The 19078-nt window shown below is 62.2% G+C and overlaps 1 protein-coding gene across 1 annotated transcript; it reads right to left on the bottom strand.

Moving 5' to 3' along the window:
- Positions 1 to 159: 159 nt before the first annotated feature.
- NTRK1 (neurotrophic receptor tyrosine kinase 1) lies at positions 160 to 18538 on the bottom strand. The gene is made up of 17 exons (XM_027048348.2): positions 18307 to 18538; positions 14723 to 14797; positions 14377 to 14448; positions 12714 to 12782; positions 11920 to 12065; positions 11545 to 11687; positions 9157 to 9289; positions 7244 to 7570; positions 6780 to 6797; positions 6575 to 6630; positions 6198 to 6300; positions 5545 to 5691; positions 5121 to 5251; positions 4818 to 4990; positions 2157 to 2397; positions 1724 to 1882; positions 160 to 544 (listed from the first exon to the last, which is right to left on the bottom strand). The coding sequence occupies exons 1-17, from the start codon at positions 18513 to 18515 to the stop codon at positions 359 to 361; spliced, it is 2388 nt and encodes a 795-aa protein (XP_026904149.2). The 5' UTR covers positions 18516 to 18538; the 3' UTR covers positions 160 to 358.
- Between the last annotated feature and the right edge of the window lie 540 nt (positions 18539 to 19078).

Genomic DNA, 19078 nt, shown 5'->3' with positions numbered 1-19078 from the left:
GTCACAAGACTAGGAGGCTGCCACAGCTGGAGGTGACAGCCACATGGACTAGGGACACCGCGGAGGGCAACTAGAGAGGGGAGGCTCATCCCCTGCCTGAGTCTCGATACCCCTCTCCCGGAGTGACGTCATCCCAAGAACTAGCGACAGACACGCGGCCAAGGGGTAATAAATATAATTGCCATGATGGAACCTGCCCAGAGAAGCAGGGACATCCTGTGCTCCCAGACCCCACTTGTCCCCTCCGGCATGCTGAGGGTGAGTTAGATGCTGAGATCACCCCGGGGGGCTGCTGGGAACTGCAGGGGTGACTGATGGCAGGCCCGGGATTCCGGCTGCCCGGCCCCTGGGTGGCCCCCTAGCCCAGGACGTCCAAGTAGACAGGAGGCGCCTGGGCCAGGGCCTGCAGCCGGGCGTGCACCTCCTTGATGCTGTGGCGTTGCTGTGGCTCCCGCTGCCAGCAGCCCCGCATGATGGCGTAGACCTCCGGTGGGCAGGCCCGGGGCCGCTCCAGCTCGCGCCCCTGCGTGATGCACTCGATCGCCTGGGGACACCGGGGCGGGGGAGAGAGAAGAGCGCACGCGGTGCTGGAGCGCCACCCCCGGGAGGCTCTCCCGGCAGGCCACACACAGGTCTGGGCCTCTGGGCTACTAATCTTCTAAAAGGATGTGGTGAACCACCGGGACACTGAGCAGTGGGAACGATTCAGGCTAGGTAGACTCTGGGGGTAGGAGCTTCCAGAAGGGCTGGAATCAGACCCTCAGAAGACCTGCCAGGTGATGTGAGGAAGGGGAGGGCCCCGCCATTTGCCAAATCCACCGGCCCAGTGCTGAGGGCTGAATGGGGGGGGGGGGGAGGGCCCCCCACCTCTCAGCTCCAGGGGGCAAAAAGAAAAGAGAGCAGGATTGCAGGTAACGGCCTCGAAAAGGGTTTGCAATTTAAGGCACAGGGCGACCCACTGCCTTTTCTCTTCTGTAGGCACCACTCTGTGGGGACCTAGCTCCTCCGAAAGTTTGAAACGGCAGCAGGAGAGACCAAAGTTAGACTCCAGGAAGGACTGTCAGAGCAGCGAAGGGATCCAGGGACGGAGAGATGGTGGGGGGGAGGTGGGCGAAGGGGCCTGGAGCCTCTCCGCCCCTTCTCCCCTCCCTCCCCATTAGAGGACTTGGGTTATGGGCAGCACTAATTCCATTCCTTCTCTCAGTGCTTGAGAAAATTAAAATCTATAACCCTCTCCCCCACCCCACCGGCCTCCAGGGAGCAGACTGCATTAGCAGGAGAAATGGAAACTGACAGCTGCGAGCCAAGGAGGGGGAGGGGGGGCTGCTCTGGGAGACAGAACACCTGGGGCCCCTTGGTGGCCGCGTCCGGCCGCGCGGGCGGACGGAGCGCCAGGCCTGTCCTCCCTGCAGTCTGACCTCCGGCCTTCCTGCTGCGGCCTCAGGCCCTCCGGTGCTGTGCTCCTCCTCCCGGGCCTCTCCCTTCCACCCTGACAATGCCTGCGAGGTCTGTAAAGTGCAGCTAGGGATGGGGGTCTGGGCTCCGTCTGTAAAGTGCTTTGGGGCTCCCCCAGGAGCCAGCTGGGCCTGGGCTAGGACGGTGAGTGGGAAGAATGCTGGGGGGGAGGGGCTGGGGGGAGGAGGCCCAGAGCTGCGGGGGCGCTGGATGGGGGCAGAAGGGGACAGGAGGGGCAGGGCTGGGGGGGGGGGCGGGCGGGGCTGACCTCGGTGTTGGAGAGCTGGTACCAGGGCTGTTTGCCGTAGGTGAAGATCTCCCAGAGCACCACGCCGAAGCTCCACACGACGCTCTCGGTGGTGAACTTGCGGTAGAGGATGCTCTCGGGGGGCATCCAGCGGATGGGGAGCATGGTGCGGCCCCCCACCTGCGGGCGGCACCGTGTCACTGCCGGGAGGGGGGGGGGGGACCCGCCGCTCCCGCGCATCCCGCTCCCACCCGTGGAAGCGGCTCTGGGCCCGCGCTAAGAGGGAAGAACCCACGGTGTCTTTTCCGTCTGTCCGGGAGAGCAGAGAGCCGAGAAGGGGGGTTCAAGTCCCGAGCCGGCAGCCTGGGCCCCCACACCACCCTCCTGGGGTCGAGGGGCCCCCCGGGGGGGTCTGCAGTGCCGGTGCGGCCCGGCCGGGACCAAAGACCCTTACTCGGTAATAGTCGGTGCTGTAGATGTCCCTGCTCATGCCGAAGTCGCCGATCTTGACCACTAGTCCCTGACCCACCAGACAGTTGCGCGTGGCCAGGTCCCGATGCACGAAGTGCAGACCCGCCAGGTACACCATCCCGGCAGCGACCTGGCTAGCCACGGCCAGCAGCTGGGACAGGCCCAGGGGGCCCGGAGCCACGTCCTCCCTGCCAGCCAGCAACTTGGCGTCGGGCCCGTGGGACCTGCCAGAGAGTGAGGGAGAGGGGCGGGCTGGGGGGGAGAGAGCCCCCAGGAGGTGGAGGCTGGGGAGTCTGGGGAGCTGGGGTGGAAGCGGGGAGGGGACTCAGGAGAATGGAGGAAGGGAAGAACAGGGAGGCGGGTGTCTGGAGGGGCTGGGATGGGCCCGCCAGGTGTGCCCACCTCCAGAGCCCTCACCGCTGCCCACACTTCCTACATTCGTGCCCCACCCCCAGGCAGCCCCCTTGCACTCTGAGCCCAGCATCCACCTGCCCGCTGGCCCCTGCATGTCTCGCTCACGGGCACCTCCCACTCAGTCCTGTAGATGCTTAGCATCTTCCGCCAAGTCTGCGCCTTCCTCCGTGAAGGGAACCTCCCTCCCCAGCCTCCGAGCCTGAAACCTGGGGGTCCTCCTGCCTCTCTCACCTTCGCCCTCAACATCCAGCCTCCTGTGGGGTCCTCCTTCCTTCCCGAGGTTTCCAGGACGCCCTCCACCTCCCACACGGCCATCACCAGGCCAGACCAGTCCAGACCACTCAGCCCCATCCCCCAGATACGCCTTGTGACCCCTGCCTGAGCCCAGGGCTTTGTCAGCATCGCCCCTTCCTACTGGCCAACTTTCTCCTGGTCCACTTATTTCTTCGTTTCTTCCAAAGCCTGTTAAACACCTCCAGTGTGCCAAGCACCAGAGCTCAGGTGGAGGGTAGGGTACAGATAAAGGGGTCACTGCAGTGCAGTGTGGGGGGCACCTGATGGGCACTTCTTCCTGATGGAAGAAGTCGGGGAAGACTTCCTGGAGGAAGAGACATTTAAAGTGAGACTCGAACCCTGAGGAACAGAGGTGACTAAGCCATTCAAAAGGGTCAGAGACAGAGGTGAAGTGGCTGGGAGAGAGACCCGAAGTGCCAGGCAGAGGGAGCTGTAAGTGCAAAGGCCCTGAGGTGAGAAGGAACAGATGCCCCTCCTAGGGAATGTCTTCCAGACTTATCAGAAGCTTTCATGGTCCCCTCCTTTGGTTCTCCATGTTCCATGCAGCCATGAGAGCCGCTTCTCCCACAGCCTGGGCCCCAGATAGCAGCATCACCAGCACTCAGCACTGAGCCCACACCGGGGCGGTGGGCAAGGGGAAGGCCTGCTGTGGACTCCAGTTCCGCTCAGCCCATCCACCCCTCACTCAACATCGGGCCCTCCCTCCTGCTCCCCAGCCTCCACTGCATCCTCCTCCTGCAGGGAATTAAGCTTAGACCCTGAGGTCTCTCCCAACTGAATTCTGTAGACCTCACTCCCAAGGGGGCGTCTGGAGACCAAATCACGACCATTAACTGGACAGCCACAAAATGCTTTCTTATCCACAAACACAGTCCCCCCCCCCCCCGCTCTTGTCCCGCTTAGTGGCAGGGAAACTGAGGTCAGAGAAGAAAGCTACCAGGTCACAGCTGATCCAGCCCTGGCCCTCCCCCTTCCTCCCTCACACCTGACAATGTCCCGTCCTGCGAAAGGGGGAATCTCATGCAAGAAGGACTCAGCAGAGGGAACATGTGACCATCACAGTCAGGGCTTGAGACACGGCTCTACCTGGGGTCATACTCTCCCCTGGGCCGCTGACCACCTTCGTGCCCTGGGGCAAGTCACTTAAGCCTCATCTGTGAAATGGGCACCTTTCCTGAAGTTATTAAAATTGTCGGCACACGTCAGTAAACGCATCGGAGTTGTTCTGCCCAAAAGAAGGGAATTTCTAGTCACTTCCTCCAAGTGTCAACTGCCACATGCTCTCGGAGAGCATGAAGAATAAAAGTCTACTTATGTTATTACACAGATGTGTACAAACACACGCAGCCTAGTGAAAGTGACTCGCTTAGAAAGTGAGCATAGATCATGGAGCCTGGAGCTCAGCAAGCTCCTGACAAGCGTTTGTTACTGTTGCTGTAACTCTCGAAACCCCACCTCCTGGGGGCCCGGCTTCTGCACGCCACGGGCCACTCCACCACCGGCCACTCTGCCACCGGCCACTCCGCCTCGGGCCACTCCGCCACAGGCCACTCCACCATGGGCCACTCCTCCATGGCCACTCCGCCACCGGCCACTCCGCCATGGGCCATTCCCCCACGGGCCATTCCCCCACAGGCCACTCCGCCTCGGGCCACTCTGCCGCTCACGGATGCATACCACTCTCTGCAAAGCCACCTCCCCTGAGGTACAGCTCCCGACTCCTGCTAGTGCCACCTTCCCGACTGCCACCACCCTGTCCTCTGCGCACGCTGCCTCCGGCGTTCACACATCTGCCCTAGAGCTCCCCGGGGACGACAGCCGCGCCTTCCCGCTACTTCTTGGTGCCGCCTCTCGACTCAAGGATGCGTGCGTATGGAAGGGATGAGGGGCTCAGGGCCAGGGGCCAGCGCGGGGGGCGGGGGGCGGGCACTCGTACCGGAGGAAGCGGTTGAGGTCGCCGTGGCGCATGTACTCAAAGACCATGAGCAGCGGGCGGCCCTCGGTGCAGACCCCGAAGAAGCGCACAATGTGCTGGTGCTGGAGCACGGTGAGCAGCTGGGCCTCCCGCTGGAAGTCCTGCCTGGCGCTCTCGGACACCTCCTTCAGCGCCTGGACGGCGGGGCGGCACTGAGTGCAGCACCGCCCCCCCCCCCCCCCGCCCCAGCCCCAGCTCACGTCAGGGAACGCTGGTGCTCCGGGAGGTGGCCCGGCCAGCGGTGCGTCACCCACGGGGTCTCACCTTGACGGCCACCAGCATCTTGTCCTGCTCCGGCAGCAGGTTGTAGCATTCGGCCAGGAAGACCTTCCCGAAGGCGCCCTCGCCCAGCTCCCACTTGAGCACAATGTCCCTGCGCTTGATGTGGTGAACACCTGCAGAGAAGCTCGAGGGATCACGCACAGGAGCCCCAGCCTCTGGGAGCAGGGGCGAAGTGCCAGCCAAGGGGGTGGCTGGGGGCTGCCATGAGCCTCCACGTGCTCACCAAGCCCCATGCCGGGGTGTGGACGGGGGTGGGGGCAGATGGGGGGGGAAGGCCCGTTCGGGCCTGGGGTGGGCAAAGGAGACGCTACCGGGGCTTCCACACACACACACACACACACACACACACACACACGTGCACACACACCCAGGTCCCCCCCACCCTTGACCCAGGATAGCCGCTCACAGGCATCACTGAAGTATTGTGGGTTCTCAATGATGTGGCCTTGGAGCCCAGAGCCTTTGCCCTCAGTGGGGGACAAGGAGCTGCCACCTAATGTCATGAAATGCAGGGACATGGCCAGTCCGTCCTCTGGAGCCAGGACAGCTGTGCCTGGGGAAGAGACATAGCCATGTGGAGGGGTCACAGCCCAGGTGCCCGCCCTGGCCCCTGGCAGGTGCAGGACACCAGACAAGCCCACCTCCGGAGGAGCGGAGGAGCAAGTCAGCCGGCAGGGGAAGGCGGGGGGGGTTGGGGGGGGTGGGGGGGGCACCGTGGCCTCTCTCCGTCTGGCTCCTGTCCAACCCCAGGCCCCGTGGGCCACCAGAGAACTCCCCCGCCACCCCCCTAAGAGCTCAGACCTCCCAGACCCACTTAGTGTTTGACTACAGTCCAGCCACCAATTAGCAGCTGCTGCCTCTGACACTGCCCCAGCCCCGGCCCCGACACACTCACTCACACTCACTCACACCCACGAGCCCTGCAGCCAGGCGCCCAAACACCCCAACACACCCCCGAGCACTCCACCTGCCCACGGGCCCCCCACACAGAGGACAGAGCCCGCAGGACAGACTGATGGACAGACTGACGGACAGCCCCGCTCTGGCACCCCCACTCACGGTTGATCCCAAACTTGTTCCTCCGTCCACATTTGTTGAGTACAAGGAAGAAGGCAGAGAGGAGGAGGCAGGCAAAGACGGCCAGGCCCACGGCCACTGAGACCTGGGGGGCGGGGGCAGACCCAGAATTCCTCCTATGGCCTCAGAGCTCCCCCAAAGCACATGGCTTCTCCGGCCTGCGCAGGGGCCCAGAGTCAGGCCCCCAGACCTGCCCCCCTACTCCCCTGGCGCCCCAGGCTGTGGCTGTGAGGGTGGCTGAGGGAGCTCAGGCCACACGGTAGCGGTCCCCACGCTGTGACCAGAAAGGACACACAGACAAGCCACTAGCCCAGACTCCGGACCCCAAGTCCTCGGCAAGCTTCCCGCCCCACACTCACCCCAAAAGGGGTTTCGTCCTTTTTCTCCACTGGGTCTCCGGACGTGCTGTTCGAGTCTGTGGGGACACAGGGGAGAGTGGGCACACTCAGTGCCTCCTGCAGCAATGCCCCCCACCCCCGCCGACCCCTGGGGGGTCAGGTCAGCCGTGCCCCCTGCCCCAGCCTCGCCTTCAGACCAGACGGAACTCCGGCCTGAGCTACTCACCCACCGGCGAGAAGGAGACTGCCATGGGAGGAGGAGAGAAAGCCATCAGATGCCGGGCGGAGAGTGGAGAGTCACCCCCCCCCCCCTTCCCCCAGACTCATCCCTTCCCGGGGCAGAGTGGGACGGGGAGGTGAGCTGCTGGACCTTGCTGAGAACAGGCACGTGGCCCCTTCCAGCCGAGCCACGGATGCCCTGGGGCAGGGCCCTCTCTCCTGCCAGCCCAAGAGAGTGGACTAGCCCGGGGGGTTCGGGGCTCCTGGGCTGGGAGGGGGGCGGGGCAAGGAGGCCAGCACCGAGCCTGTCACCACAACCCCAGGCCCCTTTCTGCCCAGGCCCCGGCACCCCAACTTCTGGGGTCGGGATCACAGCAGGGCGTGTGCGGGGCCTCCCCCCGCCCCCTCGACACCCGCACCCAGGGGGAGCCCGGGGGGGGGGGGGGGCGGGGCTCAGGGTGGCCCTCGCACCGGGGATGGGGTCCTCGGGGTTGAACTCGAACGGGTTGTCCATGAAGGCCGCCAGCACGGAGGCGGCGGCCCGGCCAAAGGGGTTGGCGGCCAGCAGCGTGTAGTTGCCGTTGTTGACGTGGGTGGGCTGGTTGAGGCGCAGGCAGCCGTGCCGCACGGTCTCGTTGGCCGCCGGCTCCAGGAACTCCGTGAAGATGAAGCTCGTCTCGTTGAGCACCGAGCCGTTGAAGAGCCAGCGCAGGGAGGGCGCCGGCTGCCCGTCCACCGAGAAGGGGATGCACCAGTGGTGCAGCTCTACGGCGGCATGCAGCTGCACGCTGGCCGGGACTGCGGGCCACAGACAGGGGTGCGGCGAGGTCAGCCGCCGGGGAGCCCAGCATGGCCCCGCCAGGTCAGGGGGGAGGGAGGGGCGGGCAGAGCCAGAAATCAGGTGGAGGGCCTCAGGGAAACGGGCGAGCAGCCCCTAACGAATTCCCCGGGAGGGACATTTTGGAGAAGGGCGACAGTAAATCTTCAACCAACCAGGCAGCAGGTGCACAAAATGCAGAGGCTTAAAGCACTTAAGTGGTGGCCATGAGTAAGCGACGGCCCCAGAGAAGCGGGGTGCCCGGCTGGGGAAACTAAGCAGGCCGTGCCTCTCGGACAAGAGATGCGGAAAAATTAAGTGCAGTCAAGCTTAAGAAGACCGGGAGAGGGCCTAGACATCAAACAAGCAAAACGTATCTAGTTAAAAAGCTTTCTGAAAACAGATTCGGGTTTGAAAGAGACCCGACCTAAAAAAAGCAGACCCATACATGTCAGGCAGCGGGATCCCCCTCCGCAGGGAGTGAAGCAGCCAAAGCCACTCCCACCGACACGGACGAGCCCAAAAACGTGCCGCTGAGCAAAAGAACGCACAGTAATACTGGCGGTGTGATTCCACACGTGCGACGCACAGGGACAGGTAAGACGAAGCCACCTTGACGGGGCTGCGGGACGGGTGTCAAATTATTTTTAAAAGCAAGGAAAAGAGGGTCACGAAAGTCCAGATGGGGCAGAGAAAAAGGATGGCGAGAGGAAGGGAGTGTCTTCGGAAGAGCTGAAGAGTAATCACTGTTTAAAGTGTCTGAGTTTGGGGCGCCTGGGGGGCTCAGTCGGTTAAGCGTCCGACTCTTGGTTCCGGCTCAGGTCACGATCTCACGGTTTGGGGGCGCGAGAGCCAGCCTCGGGCTCTGCGCTGACAGTGGGGAGCCTGCTTGGGATTCTCTCTCTCCCCCTCTCTCTGCCCCTCCCCTGCTCCCTCTCTCTCTCTCAAGAATAAATAAATAAAAACTTAGATGGAAAGCAATTTGACAATAAATTTCATATATTGAAAAAAATAGTGTTAAGAGCTAACAAAATAAAGAAATAAAAACTTAGAAACAATTTTAAATAAAAAGAAAATAAAGTGTCTAGGTTTTATGTACAAATCTAGATCATAGATCACAACTAAAGAACTATGTAACGCACCGGGTTTAAAGTGATTTGTTGGCAGACCTAGGGGAATTAGGCAGCGAGCCTACAGAAGAAGCCGGGAGGGGAATTTCTTGTCTTAACACTAGGATGTGCGACAAGAGTACTACGAAGGCTACGAAGGGTCAGGCGGTGAAGCGATCCAGCAGGGAGCAGTGAGAACAGCCGGGCGGCGGGCACCAAGGGCCTCAGGTAGCAAGACTTGGGCAGGGGGCCAAAAAGAAATCCATCACCATCCCTCCGGCCTTGACAAGCCCCCAGGACTTCCCCCACAGGATCAGGTTTTCATGGGAATCTGGAAACAGCTGGGCAGGAGCAGCTGTGGAGACACGTATCCCGGCCCATCCTCCAGCCCCCCACCCCCACAGCCTCTTTTCAGGGAAGGAGGGGACATGGGGGTGGGAGCCGTCATTGGGACTCACAGGACACGTTGACCTGCACGGAGACTTCAGCCCGGCCCACATCATTCTCCGCCCAGCATGTCACATTCTTCCTGTTGAGGTCACTGGTGACATTGGCCAGGGTCAGCCCCAGGGATGGCAGAGCCCCAGATTGCTGGGTCACAGAGAAGAGAGGGGGAAATCAGGAAAAGTGTCAGCAGGCTTGGGTATGGAGGCAGGGGGCTGGAGCTGAGGTCTTTGGGGGAGCCCCTGGGGCTCCAGATGGAAAAGGAAGAAGGCGTAGGGGGAGGAAAGAGGTGCAGGAGAGAATATAGCAGAGAATGGCCCCCCTCCTTTAGAGCTCGTTCGCAGACTATGTCCTGGATCGTGTATTTAATGGTCCGAAACATCTAGAACATGACCAGTAACCTCAAAATAGGCACGGGATACCCTGAACCAAAACCACCGTCCGAGCAGCTAAATAGATGTCAAGAATCCCAAGTGCCAAACAGACACAACTCACTGACGAGCCAGCTGGGGTCTCGCCACCCTGCTCGTTTTTGTTTTACACACAGTTCTAATGGTCTCAGCCCGAGGAAGGCCAGAAACGCAGAGGCGGCTTGGATGGCAGGGCGGCAGGTGGGAGGGACAGCGGCAGCATGAGCCCACCCACTTTGGCAGATAAACACAGAGAGTGAAGTTACAGGCAAAGCGACTTGATTCTGAATCATCATCGAAAGATTGAATCAGCTTCAGATTCTCTTCCTAAGAAACTGCGGCTACGTGCCAGTTCCACGACCTTAGGACAATTCTTAATCTTGCTGAACCGTGGTTTTCTTGTTTTGTAAGCTAGGGAGGTAGACAAAATGATCTTCTGACGTTCTAGAAAGCTATTTTCATAAAATGATGAAAATACACGAAACAGTGGATGACCCTCACTTATCTGGAAATTTCCTAAATGTGGGATCCTTTGAATAAGTGTGGGAGGAGGTGAGGCTTCCCCGGGTTTCCACTGGAGTATTAGCTCGAAGACTCCAGAAGAGCCCTCCAGTCTCTTGTGCAAGCTCTGAGTTCCAGGCTCCTCCAGGGGAAGCCCTGCCCTGCCCTGCCCTGCCCCCAGCTTCTCTTTGCTGTCCCATCTCCCCCAGATCACCCTGGGCATAGGGCATCCCACTAACGCAGAGCTGCTCCGCGATCCCCCAGCGTCCTGAGGGTGACCAGCACCCCCCTGCCATCTATTTAACCCAGTTGGGTGTGGCTTTTCTATAGGAAGTTTCTAGAAAACAGAAGCGGTCGCAAACATGTAAGTCTCCCAAAGAGAAAAAGCAAAACCCTGGAATTTCCCAAAGCAGTTGACCAGAGGTCTCTCCACAGATGGTCACGGCCAACCTCCTGCCTCCACCTGGTTCCCTTCCACCGCTCACTCTCGGGGGCTGTGCTCTCTGGGAGGGAAGGAGCCACACAGCGGCTACTGGTCCCCCCCACCGTGCCTGGATCCCCTGCTCTGGTGGTTCCTCCTTCAGTATTGTTCCAGAGGCCTCCAGCAATTCTGGGGGATGGTTCCCTCCCAAAGCGAGGGCCTCCACACTGAACACGCTGGTCTGGCTCCGCCAAGGGGCTGGACCCTGCGTGTCTCCTTGTGGGGCCAGAGTTTTGGGTGGGCACAGCCTATCGTCCACCCCTGCTGATCTTGTCAACAAGGCCTGAGTCTGCTGCGGCTACACTGCCATCATCAGCCTGACGACAAAGGGCAAGGCGTGGGAAGATGCCCAAAGACACATCTGCAGGACAGAGATAGCAGCCAGAGTGTCCAGAGGCAGGCGGGACATCAAAGGTCATCATGTCCACCTCCGCAGTAGACAGATACGGAGACCAAAGTGCAGGCAGATTTAGGCATTTTTCCAAAAGTCAGTCCAAAAACTCATTAGTGACAAAGCTGGACCCAGACCCGTGCCTTCTTCCCTAATACGGTTGTCACACGCCCAAGAAGATGCTGCTTCCAGAATCTCCAGAAAAAGACGGGAAGGATCCTGAGGACTCACCTGGGTGCCAAGACCACAAATACTGTGCTCTCTCCCTCGTCTCGTTTCCTTCTCCAGAAAGCAGGTGGACGGCAGGGATAGTCTGTGGGTTCGGGGACCTTCTCTTTTGCGGCCAGAGAGGGGCCTAAGTCCTGGCGGCCCCAGCAGAGCCTGGGGTCCCTGCTGGGCCAGTGCCCACCCTGAGGGTACGTGTGCACCTGCCCCACAGAATGAGCCTCAGCCCCGTGGAGTTAAGCCATATCTGTCCATCCCTCACGCTCTACGTGCTTCTTCCTCACTGTCTCGCTTTTCCTGTCTTTGGCCCCGTGTCCTGTCCAAGCCTCTCCTGGGACGAGGGGAAGAGGAGGACGAGGGACGGGGGGTGGGGGTGGGATACAGCGCTTCTCACCGTCACCGTGGCCGACTCCTCCAGCTCCGTGAGGATCCAGCCAGCTTGCTCCAGGCCCCGCCCCTCCACCTGGCATTGTAGCAACACATCGTCCCCCACGTTCACGGAGGCATTGGGCGTCTGGACCTTCAGCACGGGCACGCCTGGCAGCCCGGGACGGCCAAGGGATGTCAGAGCAGGGAGTGGCCTTGAGGCCCTCCCTGGCGCCATGCCTCCTCCCCCACCCTCCTCAGCGACCCTGAGCCCTTACTGGCAATGCCTCCCAACCTCCAGTCCCCCAGCTTTTGCCAGTGCCCGCTCCCCAGTCCCCTCTCAGTGCCCGCTCCCCGGGCATGCGGCTCCTTCCCAGCCCCTTACACCACCTCCAGCACCTACCGCAGCTGGCATTGGACAAGAGGGCCAGGGGCCCCTGCCCGGGACACTGCAGCCTCTGTGCACGAACTCCGCCCAGGCCCTCCTCCTCCCAGCGCAGCAGCCAATGCAGGGCACAAGAACAGCGCAGAGGGTTCCCCGACAGGACTCTGTGGGCACGGGGGACACCGAGAGAGAGTCAGGGCGGAGCAGGTGTCAGCCGGGGGAGCCACAGAGAAGGAGGTATCACAGTAAGAGGGAGTGCAGTCAGAGCGCAGGGGCGGGAACATCCACAGGGAAAGGAGTGGGGACAGAGGAGAGGCTCCTCCTCCTGGGGACCCAGGAACAAGACACTGTCACAAGAAATCGAATCCGGAAAGTCAAGGAGCCGGCTGTGGGCTCCACGCAATTGCCCTGCCCCAGCGGGCTCCCTGGGATGACAGGCCGGGCGAGGCCTCTGAGCAGGGTGACAAAGAGGGAAGGGCGCTGGGGTGACCCACAGGCCCCAGGTTCCGACCACACACAGACCTCTGCTTCCCAGCCGGCCCGCGTGCACAGGGTGCCGGCAGTGTGGGCAGATGCACGCGCGGCCCCCAGCCTCCAGTGGGCCTGCGGCCTCTTTGATGGGGGTCACGGTCACGTGCCAAGTCCCTGTCTTGAGTCTCAGCTCGCTGCCGAACACGTAGTCCCCAAAGAGCGTGCCCCGCAGCTCCACACACACCCAGTGACACACCTCCACACAGGGATACGAGTGCCCACGCACACACGCACACACACGCACACATACCGATCCGGCCCCCTGGAAGCCCCACACTCACAGCTCCTGCAGCGACAGGCCCTGGACGGTTTTCCAGGAGAGAGACTCCAAAGCGTTAAAGGAGAGATTCCTGTGGGAAGTGAGATAGAGACAGTGGCCTTGAGCCCCAGCTGGCCTGCTCTGGCCTGGTGGGGGGGGGGGGGGGAAGCCCCGGGAGCCACAGGAAGCTGCTGTCCGGCCGCCCCTCCTGGGGCAACAACTAGAATCATCCAAGGGGCACCGGGGTCGGGACAGGTTAGGCTCTTTGAGTCCTCCTCTCCTCCCTGGGACAGCAAGGGTTAACCCCACTTAACCCCCTCCCTAGACCCCAGGGAGGGGGTCCCAGGGAACAGCCGCTCCCCTCTCCCCCACCCTGGCCCCAGCTGGCAAAGTGCTGAGGCCCCAGCTGGGGGAAGGGGCTCCATCTGTGCTCCCCTACCCACGAGCCCGGGACGGGCCACAGGAGGAGGGGGATGGGGACCAGGATCTCAGACTCCTTCCTCAGCTCCCCCACCCCTCCCTTCCCCTCCTCAGGGCCCCTGGCCCCGGGGCCCCTAGCTGGAGACAGGGAGAAGTGAGCCCTGAGGGGTGCCAGCTCCTGGCCACACCGTGAGCCAGGTTAGGCGTCCCGGCTGGTGCCGTACACCAGGCCTCGTCTACAGGGCCTGCCCTGGGGCCCTGTTTGTTGAGCTGTTTGTTGAGCGGCCGACTCTTGGTTTCAGCTCAGGTCATGATCCCACAGTTCACGGGATGGAGCCCTGTGTCGGCTCTGCGCTGACTGCACGGGGCCTGCTTAGGATCCTCTCTCTCCTCTCTCTCTCTGCCCCTTCCCCCTCCCCCGTCAAAATAAACATTAGAGGCGCCTGGGGGGCTCAGTGGGTTAAGCTGCCAACTTCAGCTCAGGTGATGATCTCATGGTCGGTAAGTTTGAGCCCCGCCTCCGGGCTCTGAGCTGGCGAAGCCTGCTTGGGGTTCTCACGCTCTCCTCTCTCTCTCTCTCTCTCTCTCTCTGCCCTTCCCCCACTCGTGCTTTCTCTCTCTCTCAAAAGAAATAAATTGGGGACGACACGACCTCTCACCGCGTTGACCGTGAAGATTCACTGACATCACGTATTGTGAGGTGTCACTGGGCACACATCTTTAACTGAAGCCCCCAGTGTGTAGTCCGGGATGGAACATCACTTTTGCGTGTGTGACAGAGAGGGGTGGGGGAGGGGCAGAGGGAGAGGGAGACCAAGGATCCAAAGCAGGCTCCGCGCCCACAGCAGAGAGCCTGATTCAGGGCTCGGATTCACGAACCATGAGATCATGACCTGAGCCAAAGCCAGACCCCCCCCGCCCCCCCACTTCCAGGCTACCCCAGGGGCTCCCGCCGCCCGCTTGCTCCCTCGCACTGGTGTGGATCTGAACTCCGGGAAGAAAAACGGGGCAGGCACCTACGAGACGGACGCATCCTGTGGCAGGCAGCGCGGGGGAGAGACCGCGAGGACCTTGGAGCCCACGGGGTGGGAGCTGGGGGCTCCCGCCTCCCCGGAGCAGGTGAGGACGAGCCCCGGGAGAACGGGGGAGACACTGGCCCGACCGGCCCGGGGCTTTCTTCAGAATGGGGGGTGGGGGGCACGAGCCCGGCAGCCGCCCAAGTCTGGGGGCCCTCCCGCTCCCTCTGCCCCGCCCGGGCCACTCACAGGCGACTGAGCCGAGGAGTAAAATGGAAGACATCTGGTGCCACGAAACGGAGCCCGCTCTTCACGATGGTGCTGGGGGCGGGGACAGCAGGATCAGACCCCCGGGCCTCAGCTACCCACTCCAGACCCCAGTGCCCAGCACCGGACCCCCCAAACCCTCCCAGCCTCCCCGGCTACCCTGGCCCCACTGACCCTCGGGCTTTCTGATCTCCTCCTGGAGTCTCCGAATCCCTGGCCTTTGCTGAGCCCCGTGCCCGCCCCCGTACCCGCACCCCTACCCGCAGCCTTACTGGTGCCCGCACCCATGCCCACACCCGCACCCGCGCCCACACCCGCAGCCCCTCACAGGCCTCTCAGCTCCCCCAGGCCCCTCAGGTCACTGGGCTCCAGATGCCGCAGCCGCTCTTGGTTCTCGATGTAGCTGTGGGGAGAGGGGGCGGGAGTCACAGGGGTTCAGCTCTCCAAGTCCCGTATGCAGCCACCGCCTCCCCCACAGTCACACGTGCAGGTGCACACACACTCTTATGAACACTTGCACACATATGCACTCGGTCACACGCAGACCTGCTGCACGCACATACGCGCACAGGTACATGCATACACGTATACGCAGAGACTCCTCACACTCACACACACGTGCGTGCATTCTCTCACCTCTCATGCGTGCACACACAGCCATGCACACACACGCAGGCATACACATACCCATAGAGACACACCTCCTCAACGCACATCACACACGCGCCTGTGACGCCAGCACGCCTACGCCCTCACAAGTGGACATGTGTGTGCACATATCTCTCACGTGCACAGATGTACTCACATTCCTAAACACGCAGAAGCCCAGTCTCAGCTTGGTGTTCTGCTTTTATGCACAGGGCCTGTCCCACACATGTCAGAAACGGGGGGTCCCACACGTGCTTAGAAATGGGGGGTCCCACACATGCTCAAAAATGAGGGTCCCGTATGTGTCAGAAGTGGGGGGGTCCCACACATGCTCAGAAATGGGGGGTCCCGCAAGGCTCAAAACTGGGGGGTCCCGTATGTGTCAGAAATGGGGGGTCCCGCACATGCTCAAAAATGGGGGGTCCCACAAATGCTCAGATATGGGGGGGTCCCGCACGTGTCAGAAATGGGGGGTTGTGCACGTGTCAGAAGTGGGGATCCTGCACATGTCAGAAATGGGGGGTCTCGCACATGCTCAGAAATGGGGTGTCCCACACATACTCAAAAATGGGGGGTCCCGTATGTCAGAAGTGGGGGGTCTCGCACATGCTTAGAAATGGGGGGTCCCACAATTGCTCAGATATGGGGGGTCCCGCACGTGTCAGAAATGGGGATCCTGCACATGTCAGAAATGGGGGGTTGTGCACGTGTCAGAAGTGGGGGGTCCCTGCAGAAACACTTGCCTCTTGCTTCCACCAAGGGCCTAGGCTCACCACAGCCACTGCCCCCCCGGCACAGAGGAAGCCCTGTGGTCATGCACATATGTGTTCCCAAACACATATTCACCATCTGCGCTGACCCACATTGCAGCACATGCACGCTCACACACACACACACACACACACACACACGCCCCACCCTCTCCTCCTCAAAGCCACAGCCCCTCCCTACTCAAACAGCAATTCCTAACCCCCCCCCCACACACACACACACCTTTCAGCAGAGCAAGGGAGAGGCACAAGGCTGTTGGCCAGGGACCCCTTGAGCTCCTGCCTGCCCCAGCAGGGACCCAAAAAGGGGGAGAGGGGCAACAGGAGGATGGAGACGGGTGACAGGGGAAGAGGCACAGACTGGCTGGCTTACCTGGCGAGATAGTGGTGGGAAGGCTTAAGGAGGGGGGCAGAAAAACAAAGAGGGGAACAGAGACACCGAAAAGGAGAAAACAAACAGGAAGAGACTGGCAGAGAGAGACACAGGCAAGGAGAAAGACAGATAAGGACAGGCAGACAGACAGATAGATAAGGACAGAGCGCCAGAGAAAGCGAGATAGGGAGCCGGGACAGAAGGCCCTGCATGTGGGGTTGGGGGTTGCTGACGCCCTGGGCCCTGCCCAGCTTCTGGATCCTTCTGGACTCGGCATGCCAGGGAGTTCCTGAGAACTCAGCTGCCCTGGAGTGGCATGTCAGTGTGCCCCCCCCACCCCGCCCCTCCCACATGCCAGGGGCCCCTGACTCACTGCCTGTTCTCAGAACTCCCCTCCTCTACCCTCTCACTTTCCCTCGCTTATAGGAACCGGGCCCAGCCAGCATAACGGACCCCCTCCCCAGCCGGGGCCCCAGCAGGACAGCCAGGTATCAGGCCCTCCGGCCCCTGAGGCCTAGGGGACAATCTCCAGTGACGGTAGAAGAGTAGGTCCCTGCTCACAGGGTTTACAGAGAGCTGTGGGGACCCAGGGAGGGTGGTGGCTGTGTGCAAGCTGTCAGGCGGCACACTCAAAGCTGCCTCATTCGTTTGGATTCATAATCAATCTGTCTTTTGGAGTCCATTATCTCCTTGTTAGCTCTGCGGGCGAGGGAGGGGAGGAGGAGGGGGCATGCAGGCAGAGGCAGGGGGTCAGGCCGCTGCCCCACCCTGAGGGACATGCCCTCTCCCCACCCTGCACCTCCTAGTCCCCGGCCCAGCCCGTCCCCTACCCCCGCCCCACCCCCAGGGCTGGACCCACTTGGGGCCTGGCAGGGAACTGGGGCGAGAGGGGACATTCAGCAGCCTGGGCCCCGATGTGAAGGCACAGGGCACTGAGTGGACTGGACCAGCGGTGGCGGCCTGGATCCCGCGCCCCTCCCATCACGCAGAGACCTAGGCCCAGACCAAGACAAGGCCATCATCTCGTCTCCTCCTGGTCTCCCTAGGGCCATTACAGAGAGAGACTGAGGACCTTCCCGTTAATTACCACAAGATACCGGAGTAACTCACTGCCAATTATCACAGGCTGCTCAAGTAACTTCCAGACAGTGACGGTTCCCGCCTCGGACGCCTTCCAACCCGTCGTCGCTGCCTGAGGCCAGGGTTCCTCACCCGCCCTCTAAGCCCCAGGCCCCAGGAGGAGGGTTTTTCTAACAGTTCCTCCCCTCTTCTAGAAGTCTTGCCGGCCCCACCAGTCCCGTGGGATATTCAAGTCTTTCCCAGCCATCACCATGTGATGCTTGGGGACCTCTAGGTATTTCTACAGAGTACCCCCATAGGTTCACCAGCTGCTAGGGAGTACTCCAGTATTTTGTAACCAAGTGCTGTAGGACATCAGAGTACTGCAGAATGCTGGAGCTTTCTGCCAGTCTGGGGCCCTGCAAGGAGGAGAGTGTCTCAACAAGAACCCTGGCTTTCTGACCCAGGTAGGGGGAGGAGGGTGGAAAGGGAGTCAGGACAGGGACAGAGAGGCCAGGGGTCTCCTTTTCCACCTTGGAATCAAGGGGTGGTGAGGCCACGGCAAGGTGGAAATGGGGAGAAGAGAGCTGGACCACCTCACCAAGCTACGCTCCTCACCACCTCCACCAGCTCAACCCCCAGTGTTGCCTGGTCATGACCCAGAACGGGGTGGGGGCTAGTTTCCCCCTGGAAAGGGGACAAGGCGGTAAGGATTTGAAACTAGGGACTCCCCGCAGCTAGCCACCCTCCCCCCACCCCCACCTCCAGGAGGCAGAGCTTGGGCTCCTGTCTGATCTCCAGAAGGCCGCTTCCACACGGCTGGGCTCCCCCAGACCCGGTGCACGGACAGCCCCCTCGCCCCAGCTGCACTGAGCACCGCGGTGCTCCCTCCAGACGGTCGCCGCGGTGGGAGCCGCCGCCAGGTGCAGCCTCCCGCCGCGCCCGGCCCTCCCGGGCCCGGCAGGCCCGAGGGGAGTCCGCGCCCTCGGGGCTACGGCTACACCCGTCCGCTCCCCACCACCCCCCCCCCGCCCCGCCCCGCCCCGCCGGCCGGACACTCACAGCTCCGTCAGGTTCTCAGCGCCCGGCAGGCGGCGGAGGCTCTCCAGGGCCCCAGCCCGGGTGCAGCGCAGCCCCGAGGGGCCGTGGGGGCAGCAGACGTCCGCGCAGGGTGCGGCGCCCGCGGACGCCAGCATCAGCCAGGCCAGCAGGCTGCCCGGCCCCGCGGCCCGGCCGTGCCCGCCCCGCGGCCCGCGTCCGCCTCGCAGCATCGCGCCGCCGGCAGCCGTCCGTGCGCTCGCAGCCGCGGCCGCCGGGCCTCCCCCGACACGTGCGCCTGCCGCGTTAAAGACCCAGCCGCCGGGAAAGGGCGGGGCCCGCGGCCCGCCCCGCCCCGCCCTGCCCCCTCCGGCTCCACCCCCGCCCCTCGGCTCCTCAGCCCCGAGGCTGCCCCCACCCCTTTCGGGGGACCCGGCGCCCCCTTTTTTCCCCAGACCCCCGGCTCCAGAGAGAACTCCTTAGAGGTGTCTGCTGGGGTGGGGGGGTGGGGGAGGGCTGGGAAGTTGATCCGTTATTTCTCCCAGCCTAAAGCAGCTGCCTTTAGGGGGAGGGGAGATGACAGGGCGAGGGCAAGGTTACCGTCGGGGTCATCCCAGCCAGTCCCCCGGCCTCAGATCTCCTCACGATGCGCGCCCCTGAGGGAGTGTACGATGTCACTTGGGGATAAAGAAGGTGAAACACTCCCTAAGGCCTAGGAAGAAAGGGGAAGGGACCCCAAAAAGACCAAACGCAGGACCTGGGGAAAGAAAACAGGAGAGGGAGGGGGTCGCCCCAA

The sequence above is a fragment of the Acinonyx jubatus genome, chromosome E4 (assembly GCF_027475565.1).
Source record: "Acinonyx jubatus isolate Ajub_Pintada_27869175 chromosome E4, VMU_Ajub_asm_v1.0, whole genome shotgun sequence".
NCBI classification, from domain to species: domain Eukaryota; kingdom Metazoa; phylum Chordata; class Mammalia; order Carnivora; family Felidae; genus Acinonyx; species Acinonyx jubatus.
The sequence above is the reverse complement of the archived record's forward strand: the minus strand, read 5'-3'. Positions and strand labels throughout refer to the sequence as shown.